Here is a 22,624-nt window from a genome sequence, read left to right as displayed (position 1 = left end):
CAACAACAACAGCTGCTCCAACAACCACAACAGCTGCTCCAACAACCACAACAGTGGCTCCAACAACAACGGCCAGTCCAACAACAACAACAGTTGCTCCAACAACCACAACAGCTGCTCCAACAACCACAACAGCTGTTCCCACAACAACTGCTGCTCCAACAACAACAACAGCTCCAACAACAACAACAGTTGCTCCAACAACAACAACAGTTGCTCCAACTACCACAACAGTGGCTACAACTACCACAACAGCTGCTCCAACAACCACAACAGCTGTTCCAACAACAACAGCTGCTCCAACAACAACAAGAGCTCCAACAACAACAACAGCTGCTCCAACAACAACAACAGTTGCTCCAACAACAACGGCCACTCCAACTACAATTGCACCAACAACAACGGCCACTCCAACAACCACAACAGCTGCTCCAACAACAACAACAGTTGCTACAACAACAACAACAGCTGCTCCAACAACCACAACAGCTGCTCCAACAACAACAGCTGCTCCAACAACAACAAAAGCTGCGACAACAACAACAGCTGCTCCAACAACAACAACAGCTGTTCCAACAACAACAACAGCTACTCCAACAACAACGGCTGCTCCAACAACAACAGTGGCTCCAACAACCACAACAGTGGCTCCAACTACCACAACAGCCGCTCCAACAACAACAACCGTTGCTCCAACAACAACAACAGCTGCTCCAACAACAACAACAGCTGCTCCAACAACAACAACAGTTGCTACATCAACAACAACAGCTGCTCCAACAACCACAACAGCTGCTCCAACAACAACAGCTGCTCCAACAACAACGGCAACTCCAACAACAACAACAGCTGCTCCAACAACAACAAAAGCTGCGACAACAACAACAGCTGCTCAAACAACAACAACAGTGGTTCCAACAACCACAACAGCTGCTCCAACAACAACTGCTGCTCCAACAACAACAACAGTGGCTCCAACTACCACAACAGCTGCTCCAACAACAACAACAGTTGCTCCAACAACCACAACAGCTGCTCCAACAACAACAACAGCTTCTCCAACAACAACAGCTGCTCCAACAACCACAACAGCTGCTCCAACAACAACAGCTGCTCCAACAACAACAACAGTGGCGCCAACTACCACAACAGTTGCTCCAACAACAACAACAGCTGCTCCAACAACAACAACAGCTGTTCCAACAACAACAGCAGCTCCAACAACAACAACAGCTGCTCCAACAACAACAGCTGCTCCAACAACAACAACAGTTGCTCCAACAACAACGGCCACTCCAACTACAATTGCACCAACAACAACGGCCACTCCAACAACAACAACAGCTGCTCCAACAACAACAGTCGCTCCAATAACCACAACAGCTGCTCCAACAACAACAACAGCTGCTCCAACAACAACAACAGTTGCTACAACAACAACAACAGCTGCTCCAACAACAACAGCTGCTCCAACAACAACAAAAGCTACTCCAACAACAACGGCTGCTCCAACAACAACAGTGGCTCCAACTACCACAACAGCCGCTCCAACAACAACAACCGTTGCTCCAACAACAACAGCTGCTCCAACAACAACAACAGTGGCTCCAACAACAACAACAGTGGCTCCAACAACCACAACAGCTGCTCCAACAACAACAGCTGCTCCAACAACAACAACAGCTGCTCCAACAACAACAACAGCTGCTCCAACAACAACAAAAGCTGCGACAACAACAACAGCTGCTCCAACAACAACAACAGCTGTTCCAACAACAACAACAGCTACTCCAACAACAACGGCTGCTCCAACAACAACAGTGGCTCCAACAACCACAACAGTGGCTCCAACTACCACAACAGCCGCTCCAACAACAACAACCGTTGCTCCAACAACAACAACAGCTGCTCCAACAGCCACAACAGCTGCTCCAACAACAACAACAGCTGCTCCAGCAACAACAACAGTTGCTCCAACAACAACAGCTGCTCCAACAACAACAGCTACTCCAACAACAACGGCTGATACAACATCAACAGCTGCTCCAACAACAACAACAGCTGCTCCAACAACAACAGTCGCTCCAATAACCACAACAGCTGCTCCAACAACAACAACAGCTGCTCCAACAACAACAACAGTTGCTACATCAACAACAACAGCTGCTCCAACAACCACAACAGCTGCTCCAACAACAACAGCTGCTCCAACAACAACGGCAACTCCAACAACAACAACAGCTGCTCCAACAACAACAACAGTTGCTCCAACTACCACAACAGTGGCTCCAACAACAACTGCTGCTCCAACAACAACAACAGTTGCTCCAACAACCACAACAGCTGCTCCAACAACAACAACAGCTTCTCCAACAACAACAACAACAGCTGCTCCAACAACCACAACAGCTGCTCCAACAACAACAACAGTGGCTCCAACTACCACAACAGTTGCTCCAACAACAACAACAGCTGCTCCAACAACCACAACAGCTGTTCCAACAACAACAGCTGCTCCAACAACAACAACAGTGGCTCCAACTACCACAACAGTTAATCCAACAACAACAACAGCTGCTCCGACAACCACAACAGCTGTTCCAACAACAACAGCTGCTCCAACAACATCAACAGCTGCTCCAACAACAACCGTTGCTCCAACAACAACAACAGCTGCTCCAACAACAACAACAGCTCCAACAACAACAACAGTTGCTCCAACAACAACAACAGCTGCTCCAACAACAACAACAGTTGCTCCAACAACAACGGCCACTCCAACTACAATTGCACCAACAACAACGGCCACTCCAACAACAACAACAGCTGCTCCAACAACAACAGTCGCTCCAATAACCACAACAGCTGCTCCAACAACAACAACAGCTGCTCCAACAACAACAACAGTTGCTACAACAACAACAACAGCTGCTCCAACAACAACAAAAGCTACTCCAACAACAACGGCTGCTCCAACAACAACAGTGGCTCCAACTACCACAACAGCCGCTCCAACAACAACAACCGTTGCTCCAACAACAACAGCTGCTCCAACAACAACAACAGTGGCTCCAACAACCACAACAGCTGCTCCAACAACAACAGCTGCTCCAACAACAACAACAGCTGCTCCAACAACAACAAAAGCTGCGACAACAACAACAGCTATTCCAACAACAACGGCTGCTCCAACCACAACGGCTGATCCAACAACAACAGCTGCTCCAACAACAACAACAGCTGCTCCAACAACAACAGCTGCTCCAACAACAACAACAGGTGCTCCAACAACAACAACAGTTGCTCCAACTACCACAACAGTGGCTCCAACTACCACAACAGCTGCTCCAACAACCACAACAGCTGTTCCAACAACAACAGCTGCCCCAACAACAACAACAGCTCCAACAACAACAACAGCTGCTCCAACAACAACAACAGTTGCTCCAACAACAACGGCCACTCCAACTACAATTGCACCAACAACAACGGCCACTCCAACAACCACAACAGCTGCTCCAACAACAACAACAGTTGCTACAACAACCACAACAGCTGCTCCAACAACCACAACAGCTGCTCCAACAACAACAGCTGCTCCAACAACAACAACAGCTGCTCCAACAACAACAAAAGCTGCGACAACAACAACAGCTGCTCCAACAACAACAACAGCTGTTCCAACAACAACAACAGCTACTCCAACAACAACGGCTGCTCCAACAACAACAGTGGCTCCAACAACCACAACAGTGGCTCCAACTACCACAACAGCTGCTCAAACAACAACAACAGTGGCTCCAACAACCACAACAGTGGCTCCAACTACCACAACAGCCGCTCCAACAACAACAACCGTTGCTCCAACAACAACAACAGCTGCTCCAACAACCACAACAGCTGCTCCAACAACAACAACAGCTGCTCCAGCAACAACAACAGTTGCTCCAACAACAACAGCTGCTCCAACAACAACAGCTACTCCAACAACAACGGCTGATACAACATCAACAGCTGCTCCAACAACAACAACAGCTGCTCCAACAACAACAGTCGCTCCAATAACCACAACAGCTGCTCCAACAACAACAACAGCTGCTCCAACAACAACAACAGTTGCTACATCAACAACAACAGCTGCTCCAACAACCACAACAGCTGCTCCAACAACAACAGCTGCTCCAACAACAACGGCAACTCCAACAACAACAACAGCTGCTCCAACAACAACAACAGTTGCTCCAACTACCACAACAGTGGCTCCAACAACAACTGCTGCTCCAACAACAACAACAGTTGCTCCAACAACCACAACAGCTGCTCCAACAACAACAACAGCTTCTCCAACAACAACAACAACAGCTGCTCCAACAACCACAACAGCTGCTCCAACAACAACAACAGTGGCTCCAACTACCACAACAGTTGCTCCAACAACAACAACAGCTGCTCCAACAACCACAACAGCTGTTCCAACAACAACAGCTGCTCCAACAACAACAACAGCTGCTCCAACAACAACAACAGTGGCTCCAACTACCACAACAGTTAATCCAACAACAACAACAGCTGCTCCAACAACCACAACAGCTGTTCCAACAACAACAGCTGCTCCAACAACATCAACAGCTGCTCCAACAACAACCGTTGCTCCAACAACAACAACAGCTGCTCCAACAACAACAACAGCTCCAACAACAACAACAGTTGCTCCAACAACAACAACAGCTGCTCCAACAACAACAACAGTTGCTCCAACAACAACGGCCACTCCAACTACAATTGCACCAACAACAACGGCCACTCCAACAACAACAACAGCTGCTCCAACAACAACAGTCGCTCCAATAACCACAACAGCTGCTCCAACAACAACAACAGCTGCTCCAACAACAACAACAGTTGCTACAACAACAACAACAGCTGCTCCAACAACAACAAAAGCTACTCCAACAACAACGGCTGCTCCAACAACAACAGTGGCTCCAACTACCACAACAGCCGCTCCAACAACAACAACCGTTGCTCCAACAACAACAGCTGCTCCAACAACAACAACAGTGGCTCCAACAACCACAACAGCTGCTCCAACAACAACAGCTGCTCCAACAACAACAACAGCTGCTCCAACAACAACAAAAGCTGCGACAACAACAACAGCTATTCCAACAACAACGGCTGCTCCAACGACAACGGCTGTTCCAACAACAACAGCTGCTCCAACAACAACAACAGCTGCTCCAACAACAACAGCTGCTCCAACAACAACAACAGGTGCTCCAACAACAACAACAGTTGCTCCAACTACCACAACAGTGGCTCCAACTACCACAACAGCTGCTCCAACAACCACAACAGCTGTTCCAACAACAACAGCTGCCCCAACAACAACAACAGCTCCAACAACAACAACAGCTGCTCCAACAACAACAACAGTTGCTCCAACAACAACGGCCACTCCAACTACAATTGCACCAACAACAACGGCCACTCCAACAACCACAACAGCTGCTCCAACAACAACAACAGTTGCTACAACAACCACAACAGCTGCTCCAACAACCACAACAGCTGCTCCAACAACAACAGCTGCTCCAACAACAACAACAGCTGCTCCAACAACAACAAAAGCTGCGACAACAACAACAGCTGCTCCAACAACAACAACAGCTGTTCCAACAACAACAACAGCTACTCCAACAACAACGGCTGCTCCAACAACAACAGTGGCTCCAACAACCACAACAGTGGCTCCAACTACCACAACAGCTGCTCAAACAACAACAACAGTGGCTCCAACAACCACAACAGTGGCTCCAACTACCACAACAGCCGCTCCAACAACAACAACCGTTGCTCCAACAACAACAACAGCTGCTCCAACAACCACAACAGCTGCTCCAACAACAACAACAGCTGCTCCAGCAACAACAACAGTTGCTCCAACAACAACAGCTGCTCCAACAACAAAAGCTACTCCAACAACAACGGCTGATACAACATCAACAGCTGCTCCAACAACAACAACAGCTGCTCCAACAACAACAGTCGCTCCAATAACCACAACAGCTGCTCCAACAACAACAACAGCTGCTCCAACAACAACAACAGTTGCTACATCAACAACAACAGCTGCTCCAACAACCACAACAGCTGCTCCAACAACAACAGCTGCTCCAACAACAACGGCAACTCCAACAACAACAACAGCTGCTCCAACAACAACAACAGTTGCTCCAACTACCACAACAGTGGCTCCAACAACAACTGCTGCTCCAACAACAACAACAGTTGCTCCAACAACCACAACAGCTGCTCCAACAACAACAACAGCTTCTCCAACAACAACAACAACAGCTGCTCCAACAACCACAACAGCTGCTCCAACAACAACAACAGTGGCTCCAACTACCACAACAGTTGCTCCAACAACAACAACAGCTGCTCCAACAACCACAACAGCTGTTCCAACAACAACAGCTGCTCCAACAACAACAACAGCTGCTCCAACAACAACAACAGTGGCTCCAACTACCACAACAGTTAATCCAACAACAACAACAGCTGCTCCAACAACCACAACAGCTGTTCCAACAACAACAGCTGCTCCAACAACATCAACAGCTGCTCCAACAACAACCGTTGCTCCAACAACAACAACAGCTGCTCCAACAACAACAACAGCTCCAACAACAACAACAGTTGCTCCAACAACAACAACAGCTGCTCCAACAACAACAACAGCTGCTCCAACAACAACAACACTTGCTACAACAACAACAACAGCTGCTCCAACAACCACAACAGCTGCTCCAACAACAACAGCTGCTCCAACAACAACAACAGCTGCTCCAACAACAACAAAAGCTGCGACAACAACAACAGCTGCCCCAACAACAACAACAGCTCCAACAACAACAACAGCTGCTCCAACAACAACAACAGTTGCTCCAACAACAACGGCCACTCCAACTACAATTGCACCAACAACAACGGCCACTCCAACAACCACAACAGCTGCTCCTACAACAACAACAGTTGCTACAACAACAACAACAGCTGCTCCAACAACCACAACAGCTGCTCCAACAACAACAGCTGCTCCAACAACAACAACAGCTGCTCCAACAACAACAAAAGCTGCGACAACAACAACAGCTGCTCCAACAACAACAACAGCTGTTCCAACAACAACAACAGCTACTCCAACAACAACGGCTGCTCCAACAACAACAGTGGCTCCAACAACAACAACAGTGGCTCCAACTACCACAACAGCCGCTCCAACAACAACAACCGTTGCTCCAACAACAACAACAGCTGCTCCAACAACCACAACAGCTGCTCCAACAACAACAACAGTTGCTCCAACAACAACAGCTACTCCAACAACAACGGCTGATACAACATCAACAGCTGCTCCAACAACAACAACAGCTGCTCCAACAACAACAGTCGCTCCAATAACCACAACAGCTGCTCCAACAACAACAACAGCTGCTCCAACAACAACAACAGCTGCTCCAACAACCACAACAGCTGCTCCAACAACAACAGCTGCTCCAACAACAACGGCAACTCCAACAACAACAACAGCTGCTCCAACAACAACAACAGTTGCTCCAACTACCACAACAGTGGCTCCAACTACCACAACAGCCGCTCCAACAACAACAACAGTTGCTCCAACAACAACAACAGCTGCTCCAACAACCACAACAGCTGCTCCAACAACAACAGCTGCTCCAACAACAACAACAGTGGCTCCAACAACAACAACAGTGGCTCCAACTACCACAACAGCTGCTCCAACAACAACAACAGTTGCTCCAACAACCACAACAGCTGCTCCAACAACAACAACAGCTACTCCAACAACAATGGCTGCTCCAACCACAACAGCTGTTCCAACAACAACAGCTGCTCCAACAACAACAACAGCTGCTCCAACAACAACAGCTGCTCCAACAACACCAACAGTGGCTCCAACTACCACAACAGTTAATCCAACAACAACAACAGCTGCTCCAACAACCACAACAGCTGTTCCAACAACAACAACAGTTGCTCCAACAACAACGGCCACTCCAACTACAATTGCACCAACAACAACGGCCACTCCAACAACCACAACAGCTGCTCCAACAACAACAACAGTTGCTACAACAACAACAACAGCTGCTCCAACAACCACATCAGCTGTTCCAACAACAACAACAGCTGCTCCAACAACAACAAAAGCTGCGACAACAACAACAGCTGCTCCAACAACAACAACAGCTGTTCCAACAACAACAACAGCTACTCCAACAACAACGGCTGCTCCAACAACAACAGTGGCTCCAACAACCACAACAGTGGCTCCAACTACCACAACAGCCGCTCCAACAACAACAACCGTTGCTCCAACAACAACAACAGCTGCTCCAACAACAACAACAGCTGCTCAAACAACAACAACAGTGGCTCCAACAACCACAACAGTGGCTCCAACTACCACAACAGCCGCTCCAACTACAACAACCGTTGCTCCAACAACAACAACAGCTGCTCCAACAACCACAACAGCTGCTCCAACAACAACAACAGCTGCTCCAGCAACAACAACAGTTGCTCCAACAACAACAGCTACTCCAACAACAACGGCTGATACAACATCAACAGCTGCTCCAACAACAACAACAGCTGCTCCAACAACAACAGTCGCTCCAATAACCACAACAGCTGCTCCAACAACAACAACAGCTGCTCCAACAACCACAACAGCTGCTCCAACAACAACAGCTGCTCCAACAACAACGGCAACTCCAACAACAACAACAGCTGCTCCAACAACAACAACAGTTGCTCCAACTACCACAACAGTGGCTCCAACTACCACAACAGCCGCTCCAACAACAACAACAGTTTCTCCAACAACAACAACAGCTGCTCCAACAACCACAACAGCTGTTCCAACAACAACAACAGTTGCTCCAACAACAACGGCCACTCCAACTACAATTGCACCAACAACAACGGCCACTCCAACAACCACAACAGCTGCTCCAACAACAACAACAGTTGCTACAACAACAACAACAGCTGCTCCAACAACCACAACAGCTGCTCCAACAACAACAGCTGCTCCAACAACAACAACAGCTGCTCCAACAACAACAAAAGCTGCGACAACAACAACAGCTGCTCCAAAAACAACAACAGCTGTTCCAACAACAACAACAGCTACTCCAACAACAACGGCTGCTCCAACAACAACAGTGGCTCCAACAACCACAACAGTGGCTCCAACTACCACAACAGCCGCTCCAACAACAACAACCGTTGCTCCAACAACAACAACAGCTGCTCCAACAACCACAACAGCTGCTCCAACAACAACAGCTGCTCCAACAACAACAACAGTTGCTCCAACAACAACAACAGCTGCTCCAACAACCACAACAGCTGCTCCAACAACAACTGCTGCTCCAACAACAACAACAGTGGCTCCAACTACCACAACAGCTGCTCCAACAACAACAACAGTTGCTCCAACAACCACAACAGCTGCTCCAACAACAACAACAGCTTCTCCAACAACAACAGCTGCTCCAACAACCACAACAGCTGCTCCAACAACAACAGCTGCTCCAACAACAACAACAGTGGCTCCAACTACCACAACAGTTGCTCCAACAACAACAACAGCTGCTCCAACAACCACAACAGCTGTTCCATCAACAACAGCAGCTCCAACAACAACAACAGCTGCTCCAACAACAACAGCTGCTCCAACAACAACAACAGTTGCTCCAACAACAACGGCCACTCCAACTACAATTGCACCAACAACAACGGCCACTCCAACAACAACAACAGCTGCTCCAACAACAACAGTCGCTCCAATAACCACAACAGCTGCTCCAACAACAACAACAGCTGCTCCAACAACAACAACAGTTGCTACAACAACAACAGCTGCTCCAACAACAACGGCAACTCCAACAACAACAACAGCTGCTCCAACAACAACAACAGTTGCTCCAACTACCACAACAGTGGCTCCAACTACCACAACAGCCGCTCCAACAACAACAACAGTTTCTCCAACAACAACAACAGCTGCTCCAACAACCACAACAGCTGTTCCAACAACAACAACAGTTGCTCCAACAACAACGGCCACTCCAACTACAATTGCACCAACAACAACGGCCACTCCAACAACCACAACAGCTGCTCCAACAACAACAACAGTTGCTACAACAACAACAACAGCTGCTCCAACAACCACAACAGCTGCTCCAACAACAACAGCTGCTCCAACAACAACAACAGCTGTTCCAACAACAACAACAGCTACTCCAACAACAACGGCTGCTCCAACAACAACAGTGGCTCCAACAACCACAACAGTGGCTCCAACTACCACAACAGCCGCTCCAACAACAACAACCGTTGCTCCAACAACAACAACAGCTGCTCCAACAACCACAACAGCTGCTCCAACAACAACAGCTGCTCCAACAACAACAACAGTTGCTCCAACAACAACAACAGCTGCTCCAACAACCACAACAGCTGCTCCAACAACAACTGCTGCTCCAACAACAACAACAGTGGCTCCAACTACCACAACAGCTGCTCCAACAACAACAACAGTTGCTCCAACAACCACAACAGCTGCTGCAACAACCACAACAGTTGCTACATCAACAACAACAGCTGCTCCAACAACCACAACAGCTGCTCCAACAACAACAGCTGCTCCAACAACAACGGCAACTCCAACAACAACAACAGCTGCTCCAACAACAACAGCTGCTCCAACAACAACAACAGTGGCTCCAACTACCACAACAGTTGCTCCAACAACAACAACAGCTGCTCCAACAACCACAACAGCTGTTCCATCAACAACAGCAGCTCCAACAACAACAACAGCTGCTCCAACAACAACAGCTGCTCCAACAACAACAACAGTTGCTCCAACAACCACAACAGCTGCTCCAACAACAACAACAGCTTCTCCAACAACAACAGCTGCTCCAACAACCACAACAGCTGCTCCAACAACAACAGTTGCTCCAACAACAACAACAGCTGCTCCAACAACCACAACAGCTGTTCCATCAACAACAGCAGCTCCAACAACAACAACAGCTGCTCCAACAACAACAGCTGCTCCAACAACAACAACAGTTGCTCCAACAACAACGGCCACTCCAACTACAATTGCACCAACAACAACGGCCACTCCAACAACAACAACAGCTGCTCCAACAACAACAGTCGCTCCAATAACCACAACAGCTGCTCCAACAACAACAACAGCTGCTCCAACAACAAGAACAGTTGCTACAACAACAACAACAGCTGCTCCAACAACAACAGCTGCTCCAACAACAACAGTGGCTCCAACTACCACAACAGCCGCTCCAACAACAACAACCGTTGCTCCAACAACAACAGCTGCTCCAACAACAACAACAGTGGCTCCAACAACAACAACAGTGGCTCCAACAACCACAACAGCTGCTCCAACAACAACAGCTACTCCAACAACAACAACAGCTGCTCCAACAACAACAAAAGCTGCGACAACAACAACAGCTGCTCCAACAACAACAACAGCTGCTCCAACAACAACAATAGCTATTCCAACAACAACGGCTGCTCCAACCACAACAGCTGTTCCAACAACAACAGCTGCACCAACAACAACAACAGCTGCTCCAACAACAACAGCTGCTCCAACAACAACAACAGTTGCTCCAACTACCACAACAGTGGCTCCAACTACCACAACAGCTGCTCCTACAACCACAACAGCTGTTCCAACAACAACAGCTGCCCCAACAACAACAACAGCTCCAACAACAACAACAGCTGCTCCAACAACAACAACAGTTGCTCCAACAACAACGGCCACTCCAACTACAATTGCACCAACAACAACGGCCACTCCAACAACCACAACAGCTGCTCCAACAACAATAACAGTTGCTACAACAACCACAACAGCTGCTCCAACAACCACAACAGCTGCTCCAACAACAACAGCTGCTCCAACAACAACAAAAGCTGCGACAACAACAACAGCTGCTCCAACAACAACAACAGCTGTTCCAACAACAACAACAGCTACTCCAACAACAACGGCTGCTCCAACAACAACAGTGGCTCCAACAACCACAACAGTGGCTCCAACTACCACAACAGCTGCTCAAACAACAACAACAGTGGCTCCAACAACCACAACAGTGGCTCCAACTACCACAACAGCTGCTCCAACAACAACAACCGTTGCTCCAACAACAACAACAGCTGCTCCAACAACCACAACAGCTGCTCCAACAACAACAACAGCTGCTCCAGCAACAACAACAGTTGCTCCAACAACAACAGCTGCTCCAACAACAACAGCTACTCCAACAACAACGGCTGATACAACATCAACAGCTGCTCCAACAACAACAACAGCTGCTCCAACAACAACAGTCGCTCCAATAACCACAACAGCTGCTCCAACAACAACAACAGCTGCTCCAACAACAACAACAGTTGCTACATCAACAACAACAGCTGCTCCAACAACCACAACAGCTGCTCCAACAACAACAGCTGCTCCAACAACAACGGCAACTCCAACAACAACAACAGCTGCTCCAACAACAACAACAGTTGCTCCAACTACCACAACAGTGGCTCCAACAACAACTGCTGCTCCAACAACAACAACAGTGGCTCCAACAACAACAACAGTGGCTCCAACTACCACAACAGCTGCTCCAACAACAACAACAGTTGCTCCAACAACCACAACAGCTGCTCCAACAACAACAACAGCTTCTCCAACAACAACAACAACAGCTGCTCCAACAACCACAACAGCTGCTCCAACAACAACAACAGTGGCTCCAACTACCACAACAGTTGCTCCAACAACAACAACAGCTGCTCCAACAACCACAACAGCTGTTCCAACAACAACAGCTGCTCCAACAACAACAGCTGCTCCAACAACAACAACAGTTGCTCCAACAACAACAACAGCTGCTCCAACAACCACAACAGCTGCTCCAACAACAACTGCTGCTCCAACAACAACAACAGTGGCTCCAACTACCACAACAGCTGCTCCAACAACAACAACAGTTGCTCCAACAACCACAACAGCTGCTCCAACAACAACAACAGCTTCTCCAACAACAACAGCTGCTCCAACAACAACAGCTGCTCCAACAACAACAACAGTGGCTCCAACTACCACAACAGTTGCTCCAACAACCACAACAGCTGCTCCAACAACCACAACAGCTGCTCCAACAACAACAGCAGCTCCAACAACAACAACAGCTGCTCCAACAACAACAAAAGCTGCGACAACAACAACAGCTGCCCCAACAACAGCTCCAACAACAACAACAGCTGCTCCAACAACAACAACAGTTGCTCCAACAACAACGGCCACTCCAACTACAATTGCACCAACAACAACGGCCACTCCAACAACCACAACAGCTGCTCCAACAACAACAACAGTTGCTACAACAACAACAACAGCTGCTCCAACAACCACAACAGCTGCTCCAACAACAACAGCGGCTCCAACAACAACAACAGCTACTCCAACAACAACGGCTGCTCCAACAACAACAAAAGCTGCGACAACAACAACAGTGGCTCCAACAACAACAACAGCTGTTCCAACAACAACAACAGCTACTCCAACAACAACGGCTGCTCCAACAACAACAGTGGCTCCAACAACAACAACAGTGGCTCCAACTACCACAACAGCCGCTCCAACAACAACAACCGTTGCTCCAACAACAACAACAGCTGCTCCAACAACCACAACAGCTGCTCCAACAACAACAACAGCTGCTCCAGCAACAACAACAGTTGCTCCAACAACAACAGCTGCTCCAACAACAACAGCTACTCCAACAACAACGGCTGATACAACATCAACAGCTGCTCCAACAACAACAACAGCTGCTCCAACAACAACAGTCACTCCAATAACCACAACAGCTGCTCCAACAACCACTACAACTGCTCCAACAACCACAACAGTTGCTCCAACAACAACAACAGCTGCTGCAACAACCACAACAGCTGCTCCAACAACAACAGCTGCTCCAACAACAACAACAGTGGCTCCAACAACAACAACAGTGGCTCCAACTACCACAACAGCCGCTCCAACAACAACAACAGTTGCTCCAACAACCACAACAGCTGCTCCAACAACAACAACAGCTTCTCCAACAACAACAACAACAGCTGCTCCAACAACCACAACAGCTGCTCCAACAACAACAACAGTGGCTCCAACAACCACAACAGTTGCTCCAACAACAATGGCCACTCCAACAACCACCACAGCTGCTCCAACAACAACGGCAACTCCATCAACAACAACAGTGGCTCCAACTACCACAACAGCCGCTTCAACAACAACAACAGCTGCTCCAACAACAACCGCCACTCCAACAACAACAACAGTGGCTCCAACTACCACAACAGCCAATCCAACTACCACAACAGCCGCTCCAACAACAACCACGGCTGCTCCAACAACAACAACAGCTGCTCCAACAACAACGGCCACTCCAACAACCACCACAGCTGCTCCAACAACAATGGCCACTCCAACAACAACAACAACAGTGGCTCCACCTACCACAACAGCCACTCCAACAACAACAGCAGCTGCTCCAACTACGCTAACAGCCGCTTCAACAACAACAACAGTTGCTCCAACAACAACAACAGCTGCTCCAACAACCACAAGAGCTGCTCCAACAACAACGGCAACTTCAACAACAACAACAGTGGCTCCAACTACCACTACAGCCAATCCAACTACCACAATAGCTGCTCCAACAACAACAATGGCTGCTCCAACAACAACAACAGCTGCTCCACCTACCACAACAGCCGCTCCAACAACAACAACAGTTGCTCCAGCAACAGCCACTCCAACAACAACCTCAGTAGCTCCAACAACAGCCACTCCAACAACTACAGCTGCTCCATCAACAGCTGCTCTAGCAATAACAACAGCCTCCCCAATAACAACAGCCGCTCCAACAACAACCACAGCTCCAACAACGACAGTTGCTGCAACAACTGCATTACCAACAACAACAACAGCCGCTCCATCAACAACAGTTGCTCCAACAACAACAGCGGCTTCAACAACAACAACAGACGCTCCAACAATAACAACAGCCCCTACTACAACAACAGCTGCTCCAACAACAACAGCCACTCCAACAGCCGCTCCAACAACAATGACGCCTTTTCCAGCAACAACGACAGGTGCTTCAAACACCACAACAGTTGCTCCAACAACAGCCATTCCAACAACATCCTCAGTTGCTACAACAACAGCCACTCCAACAACTACAGCTGCTCCAACAACAGCTGCTCCAGCAATAACAACAGCCTCCCCAATAACAACAGCCACTCCAACAACGACAACAGCTGCACCAATAACAATAACAACAACAGTTTCTACAACAACAACAACCGCTACAACAACCACAGCTCCAACAACAACAGTTTCTATGACAACAGTTGCTCCCACAACTACAGTTGCTTCAACAACAACAGCAACTCCAGCAATAACAACAGACACTCCAACAACTGTTGTACCAACAACAGCATCTTCAACAACAACTACAGCTTCTCCAACAACAGCTGCAGTGACAACAACAACAGCAGGACCAACAGCTGTTTCTGCAATTACACCTGCGGTGACAATCACAAGTGCAACAAAACCTGCTCTGACGACATCCATGCAAACAACAGTCGCTGAACCAGTTTACGAGGTCAAAGCAGACCTGCAAGGTGAAACTTTTACACCGGAACTTGATAACCCCAACAGCAATGAATACAAAGAACTTGAACAACGAGTTCTAACAGCAGTGAGTACTTCTTAAATTTGACTACAAATTTCATCACTATGTCGGAAATGTGCAGGAAATGTTGGAGAGAATGTTTTAATTTAGGTAAATAATGTTAAACTGAAGCGTAATTCATTTTCCATTCCTTGTTAATCAAATTTTATGAAAAATTGGGCTTGAAACCAGCTCAAGGTCCTTAACGTTGCTTTCTTTTTGCAGTGCTTTATCATATGCCGAGCAAGATTTGGATTTATTTTTGTTCAATGCATCGTTATACAATTCAGGTAAAAACATCTTTTCTGTCGTTGGTCAATTGACCTTTGCTGTATATTTATGACAATGGACTTTAAAAAGTATCATCCCTTGTTGATATTGCCAGATGTAAGCCACACATATCATTTAGCAACAGAATCACTTCATGTGATAATTTTACTCTTTTCCTATATTTGTTTTTATTATACAGTCCTATTCCAGCACGAGCTGATGGAGTTCAAACAGATCTGGAGATTAAATTCAATCGGACTACTCCCCCTGCAAAACTCCCAAAGAATCCTGTTGTTGCCCAAGCCTTTGTTGAAGCTGCAAATGATACCAACAATAACTTCACCGTGAGCTTCAACCCCAACGGAGTTTCAGTAGTAGGTAAGTAAAATAACAATATGTTCGATAACTACCAGTCCTTATAAGTTTGTGAAAGAAATATTTTTTGTCTGGGCTCAAAGAGTCATAAAATTATTCTTTCAAAAATATTTTAACAGAGGGTCCAGTTCCAGTTGTAATTACAACAGCAGCATCTGCCACCGGGGCACCGGGACCTGCCACTGTAGCATCTGCCGTCCCTGCAACTGTGGCACCTACAACTGCGGCACCGGCCACTGCAGCACCTGCAACTGCTGCACCTACCACTGTTGCAGATTCAATTGTAGATGTGTCTTTCAGATCTCTTCTAACCAGTTTTACACAGGATTTGCTGAATACCTCTTCTGCAGCTTTCAAAGATCGAGCCTCAATGATAAAGGGACAGGTAAGTCTCAGACGTCACACTTGAATCTATTGGTAATCAGGTTATCTTGTCCTATTGGTACTCAGGTTAAACTTATCTTGTCTCACGAACAGTTAGGTGTTCTAAGACCAACAAATGTAATTATAATGTGTAAAAATACAATTTCTTTTCTGTTTCTGCAGATTGAACCTTTGTATGAAAATGAATTCCCCTCCTCGTTCAAGTCCTTGGACGTGGTGGCCTTCAGGTAATTTTTAAGTATGATCAAGTTACAATATAAGAATAACGGCCTGATCTTGCATGTCAAACTAAGTTATTTGTTTCTCCCTTTGCAGAAGTGGATCAATCTTCAACGATTTGAAGCTTCGCTTTGATAGCACATCAGTTCCTAATAACACTCAGATTCGGAATGTTTTGCTCGAGGCAGCTCCAATCGTCAATGGCTTTGACATTGAAGGCAGCTCTATCACCGTGAATGGCACAAGTAAGTCATATTCTGTGCTGCTTAATCAAAAATATTGTAATATGCACAACTGTTCATTCATCTAAAGTGTTGTTTCATTATTTCTTCTTTCACAGCTTCAAGTGGAGTGAGTCACAAGATCAGCCTAATCACTGCCTTCTGCCTGGTACCATTTGCATGGCTACTGTCTAATCAGCAATAGCATCAATGCTGATTTCTATTTGAATTTTAATTATAACATCACTGCCAATACTAGTATGACAAGGCCTTTGGTGTTGGTAAGAATGTAAGATTCATGATTGTCTTCAATTTTGCTTTGGATGAACTCTGACTGGACACAATAATGACAGTAGATTAGGTTTGTCTGTTGATGCTAAACAGTCTTCGTGTGGGAGCATCCAGGATTTTCGGCCACACAAAGTCTACTTTAAACATCTGGTCCACTTAATCATCAAGAATTATAAGACAATAATATAACAGCACTTTCTATAAAGCACTGGGATGTCAGAAAATTACTGCTTTATTAATGTATAAATGCTTGCGTCACTGAACACTTTGCTTTGGCAATATTTAACTTATTGTGTCTTACTACTGCTGTCTTAGTTATTCTTCTCTGCCAAACAAATGAAACCAGCCACACTGAAAAGTCAAACTGTAAATTTACTCTCATGTAGTAGGACCTTGGTTTGAAACATGCCTACTGAGAAATTGTTTTTTTAATCATGCTGTTGATTTGATTCTAGACTTTTTGTGAAGTTTATCGTCATTTAAATAAGATATGTGTTTCAATTTGTACCAGCCCAAATGCATCAAAATTACAAAATAAAATGCTAAAATACAACAAAAAAAACCCCCAGAAGAGCTCAATAGGGAGAATATTGTCAAGGAATCAAGCACCTTAAATAAGATGAAGGAACACATGCGTACTTGTTACTCTGTTTAAGTCAAAACAATGTCAATTTCCTTATTTATAAAAAGAACTGTATTTATTTAATCCTTATATATAAGATATACATGTATGCGAGACTTTTTGGTGTTTGCACATTTTCTGTCAGAAATTTTACAATAATCTAATACAAAATCTTTGAAGAATTTGAACTGTCTCTTGTGTGATGTTTTTTTTGGGGGGGGGGGACCAATACACCAAAAAAGATTTCAACTCTGATCTTTGATTCAGTTACAATGTTAAATAGATGAGCTTTATGTTGGTGCTGTAACAAAAATATGGCACATGGCACCTTTGACTGGTGTTTCAGTTTGGTTTATCTAGCTGCGTTATTTGCAGAAATGTAATGTACTTTGTACTGGACTAGTGACAATGATGAGAGACTTTTTGGCAGTACAGCAAAGGAGAGAGGAGGGCCTGCTGACAGAGATCCAAGGCCTGAAGGCTTCTCTTCTCCGACAGAATGCAACACTTTTCTATTTCCATGTTTGATTAACTAATAACTGTAAAAAGAAAAATTAAATTGTACTTCGGCTGTATCTTACTTCTGAAATCAGAAGGTAAGAAATCGTTGTATAACAGATACCAATCATCCACAGACGCCCTCCAAAAAAATGCAACTGCGACATGATTACTGTCATTATATTTAGAATCACATGATGTATGCCTGTGAAGTCTAAATGATGAGAACCTGCAAAGCAGTGGACCAAAATAACCTTTGAGTGAGGGAGGAGCAAACCAAAGTTATATAAAACTTTAGAGCCGCACTAATGTGTCGAGTAGTTTTGTTCTGTTCAGCACAATTGTTATTGATGTTTTATCAGTATTGTCGTTGTATTGTCACATACAAAACAAAATGAATCTGCTACAACTGATACACCATTGAATTGAATTGAATTCAATAATAGTCTCTGAGTGCAACACATAACAACACAGACAGACCACTTAGCCAACGACGTCAGTGAAACCAAAAGTAATGCGCCTGCCAAAAACTGTTAAAAATAGAACAGCAGGCTACATTGTATGGGTAATAATGTGGGATAATGCAGGTTCACTTTGCGGGTTGGGAAAATAAAAGAAACTGGAGCGTATTATTTAAGAGGATTTAACTCTTCATAAACCAGACAAACTTCCTGTTTAAAAAAATGTTTAATAAATGCAGTGAGTGTAAGGAGGACATTAAAATGTATTTGCATAGTTTGTAAATCAAGTTGTGAGGTGCCTGGTTCTACGTTAAGGAGTTGGCACCAGCAAACATGTACACTGCTACTTTTGCTATAATTAGCAACAATAACGCAGAGTTTAGTATATCATTAATAACACAAATACAGCTGCGATGTAATAAAACAATATGTCATATAATACTGTTTTTAGGCCATATCCCCAGTGGTTTTCTATTTCACTTGGATTAATTGTTTTGAAAATGTTTCAAATATAGCAGCATGCACCTTGTACATGATTTTTACCTACATGACAAATATGCTGAAATTGTTCACACAAACATTGGTAGATCTTTGCCATCTATAAAATCAAGTTATTTCTTATTGGATCGTAATCTTGGATCTTAATTTACCCCGATCAACCCTCCTGCATTTCTTCCAGCTGCATCACCGCTTCACTGCAGCTCTGTCTTTCTTTGTTTGTCATAAGTGGCTGTCACACTCGTACTTCTTTCAACATTCACATAGATGGAATGCACCAGCAGTTTGTTTCACAGGACAAAAGAAGGGAGGATACCACAATACTGTGCCAAGAATATGACACCTTGACAGAAGAAATTCTGTCTTTCAGGATATGGTTTTGTTCCTACTATGGTGTCACAACATTTCAGAAATACTAATCACGTAGGTGTCACGTCATAAGCCTTCATTCCCTTCCAATATATAAAGCCCTTATTAGATGAAGGCTGTCACATAAGGTGAAAGGTTTACAAAATTGCAGTGTTGGATTGGACTGAATTATATATCCATTGATCGTTTAAGGAAACATCTAAATCGGATACAAAGGGGGAATAAATAACCTTTCATCTTAAAACTTTTCATTTGAGGTAAGTACATGTTTAAGTATTTATATAAGCTTTTGTACATTTATACCTATTTTAATGCATTTCTTTTTCACTAATATTCATGTATAATTGTCAGATATCAAATATTTAAAGGAATATTAAGGTATTGTAGCCTCTTTTTTGGCATTAAAAACGCACTGTTCTAGGTAAAATGACACCAGCATCATAAGATTAAATTCACAAACAAAAAGTAAATGTACAAACAACACAGTATGAGTTCATGTAAGAATTCTTTATGGGTCAAATGTGAGGGACATATTGTAGCACCTCTGCAAGGTGCTTTGCTCAAAGACATTGGTTGACGGTTAAGGGTTGTTGCTTGTGGACATTTGCACAACCAGCGCAATCTGCCTAAACCCAAGGTCCGATTCACAAAGGATATTGTGCTAATTATATTCAGGTGCAAAATGTTCCCCTATTTTGCGTCTGACTGTGAAGCAGAGGTGTCAGCACCTCCTCTCCCTGCTGCTGCAAGAACCGAGTTCAATTCGATCCACATACAGATCATGAGCTAAGAGGGGAGGGAGCAGCTCTTTTTACAGTTAATTGTGAAGCTCAGATTCAACAGATTTGATTCCAATTAAAGCATCTCTGATACAGCCTTCAAAGTAGAGCAGCTAAACCAGAAAAGTAAGCATCCCATTCCCGCCCTGTGTGACAACACCAGACAGTTGCGACAAATCTGTGTGTCCATATGTGCTGAGATTGGTTCAATGTACAGCCTAAGATGATTTATCTCTAGATTACAATGAGTAATGTCAAATTTGTATTTAAAGAATGTATTTACAAACAATTTCTTTGCACAGGTTTAGCAACAGCAAAAGCCACTCCATGAGTCCACACGTCTGTTAAACAGTGATCTAGACCAGTACATTGTATCTTACTTTTAATGTAGAAACAGAAATTTGTGAGATGTGAAGAAAAGGTTTACTTTGTCAGACAAATGTGATTAGAAAGGGTTGACATCGTCAGGTAAATTCTTACAACTTCACATGGACTTCATCTTTTAACAACTTTGATTTGTTATCGTGCTTCCTGTCAGAAATGCACATCGATGTAAATGCTGTGCAGTATACTAAAATAATGACAGTTTCAACAGGGTAAAGTTTGATTTCACCAGAGATTTCAGAGTTTCATGGTAAGGGATAGGATTATTATAGTGTGAACATAAACTGTACATTTTGGATGTTTTTATATTTCACATTGCTTAAAAGACTGTAAGTGTTATACTCAAAACAGGCTGAGGATAGATTCTGTGTAAAATGTAACAATAGTCCTAGAAAGTAATTTTAATTCTTCAATTCAGTAATTGTATTAAAACAGAATTAACTAACATTTATTAATGGATTAAAAAAGTAATGATTCCAATACGTGTTTACTGTAGTGCAAAAGGTTTTAACCTTATACTTCTGTGATTGAATTTCTGTATTGTTTGTTGTTTATAGACTTAATCGAAGACAAGATGGGTGTCATACAGATGACGTCACTTTTCCTGATTCTAACAGGTAAGCTAAGTGTAAATAAATCTACTTCCTTTATAGCGACTTGTGTTGTTAACTTCCCCTGTTGAGGGACATGTAAGTACCAACATTGAAGCATGATCAGTAGATGAAGGCAAACGGAAAGCTTTCTACTTTATTAACATCGTAAGTAAATAAAATGAGATGAAAAAAGCAGTTTCTTACAGGTATGTGACTGCCTAATATACTCTGAAGAAAACGTTTATAATTTTAAATGCATAGAATTTATTATTAATTGTGCACTTTTTCAGAAAAGCAGCTGAAATGTTTTCGCATTGAAAAGTGTATCATTTTATCTTTCGTGACTTTAAACAATTTCAAAAATGTTCATTTCCATAGCTGTAACGACATCTGCTGCAGCGACAACAGCTGCTGCTATAACAACAACAGCTCCTTTGACAACAACGACTGTGAAAACAACAACAGTTGCTCCAACAACGGCTGCTCCAGCAACCACAACAGTTGCACCAACGACGACAACAGCCACTCCAACAACAACAACTGGAGTACCAGCAACAACAACATCCGCTCCAACAACAACAGTCGCTCCAATAACCACAACAGCTGCTCCAACAACAGCTCCTCCAACAACAACAACGGCTGCTCCAACAACAACAACAGTTGCTCCAACAACAACAACAGTTGCTCCAACAACAGCTGCTTCAACAACAACAACAGTTGCTCCAACAACCACAACAACTGCTCCAACAACCACAACAGTTGCT

General features: G+C 44.7%; 5 protein-coding genes and 1 long non-coding RNA gene across 6 annotated transcripts in view; all 6 read left to right on the top strand.

Annotated features, from left to right (window-relative positions):
* Positions 1–559: 559 nt before the first annotated feature.
* On the top strand, positions 560–2,700 carry LOC138600445 (putative uncharacterized protein DDB_G0286901; the record flags this gene model as incomplete). The annotated part of the gene is given in 5 exon segments (XM_069671870.1): positions 560–961; positions 994–1,104; positions 1,693–1,824; positions 1,826–2,551; positions 2,554–2,700. Coding segments are annotated over 5 exon segments (1,518 nt in total), but the record flags the coding sequence as incomplete, so codon positions are not given.
* Positions 2,701–3,100: 400 nt separating this feature from the next.
* On the top strand, positions 3,101–5,962 carry LOC138600444 (probable cyclin-dependent serine/threonine-protein kinase DDB_G0292550; the record flags this gene model as incomplete). The annotated part of the gene is given in 3 exon segments (XM_069671869.1): positions 3,101–3,473; positions 3,548–3,690; positions 4,436–5,962. Coding segments are annotated over 3 exon segments (2,043 nt in total), but the record flags the coding sequence as incomplete, so codon positions are not given.
* Positions 5,963–7,228: 1,266 nt separating this feature from the next.
* LOC138600595 (probable serine/threonine-protein kinase clkA) lies at positions 7,229–8,164 on the top strand (the record flags this gene model as incomplete). The annotated part of the gene is given in 1 exon segment (XM_069672054.1): positions 7,229–8,164. A coding segment is annotated over 1 exon segment (936 nt), but the record flags the coding sequence as incomplete, so codon positions are not given.
* Positions 8,165–11,059: 2,895 nt separating this feature from the next.
* On the top strand, positions 11,060–12,742 carry LOC138600443 (GATA zinc finger domain-containing protein 15-like; the record flags this gene model as incomplete). The annotated part of the gene is given in 3 exon segments (XM_069671868.1): positions 11,060–11,455; positions 11,458–11,589; positions 12,227–12,742. Coding segments are annotated over 3 exon segments (1,044 nt in total), but the record flags the coding sequence as incomplete, so codon positions are not given.
* Positions 12,743–13,393: 651 nt separating this feature from the next.
* The window catches only part of LOC138600442 (putative uncharacterized protein DDB_G0282133), a gene marked incomplete at its 5' end in the record, with an annotated part of 30,010 nt that continues 20,779 nt past the window's right edge, over positions 13,394–22,624 (top strand). The window contains 7 exon segments of the mRNA XM_069671867.1: positions 13,394–14,407; positions 14,932–14,987; positions 15,244–15,765; positions 16,857–16,926; positions 17,088–17,152; positions 17,241–17,389; positions 17,485–17,534. Coding sequence (XP_069527968.1) covers positions 13,394–14,407; positions 14,932–14,987; positions 15,244–15,765; positions 16,857–16,926; positions 17,088–17,152; positions 17,241–17,389; positions 17,485–17,534 — 1,926 coding nt within the window.
* Positions 20,245–22,620, top strand: LOC138600613 (uncharacterized). Its single transcript, XR_011308761.1, has 3 exons — positions 20,245–20,361; positions 21,825–21,884; positions 22,239–22,620. It is a non-coding gene; the product is annotated as an uncharacterized lncRNA (long non-coding RNA).

Source organism: Semicossyphus pulcher, unplaced genomic scaffold (assembly GCF_022749685.1).
Source record: "Semicossyphus pulcher isolate SPU_LCO1_2020_fin unplaced genomic scaffold, fSemPul1.0.p SCAF_21, whole genome shotgun sequence".
Classification (NCBI taxonomy): Eukaryota; Metazoa; Chordata; class Actinopteri; order Labriformes; family Labridae; genus Semicossyphus; species Semicossyphus pulcher.
This window is presented reverse-complemented; position numbering and strand designations above follow the sequence as displayed.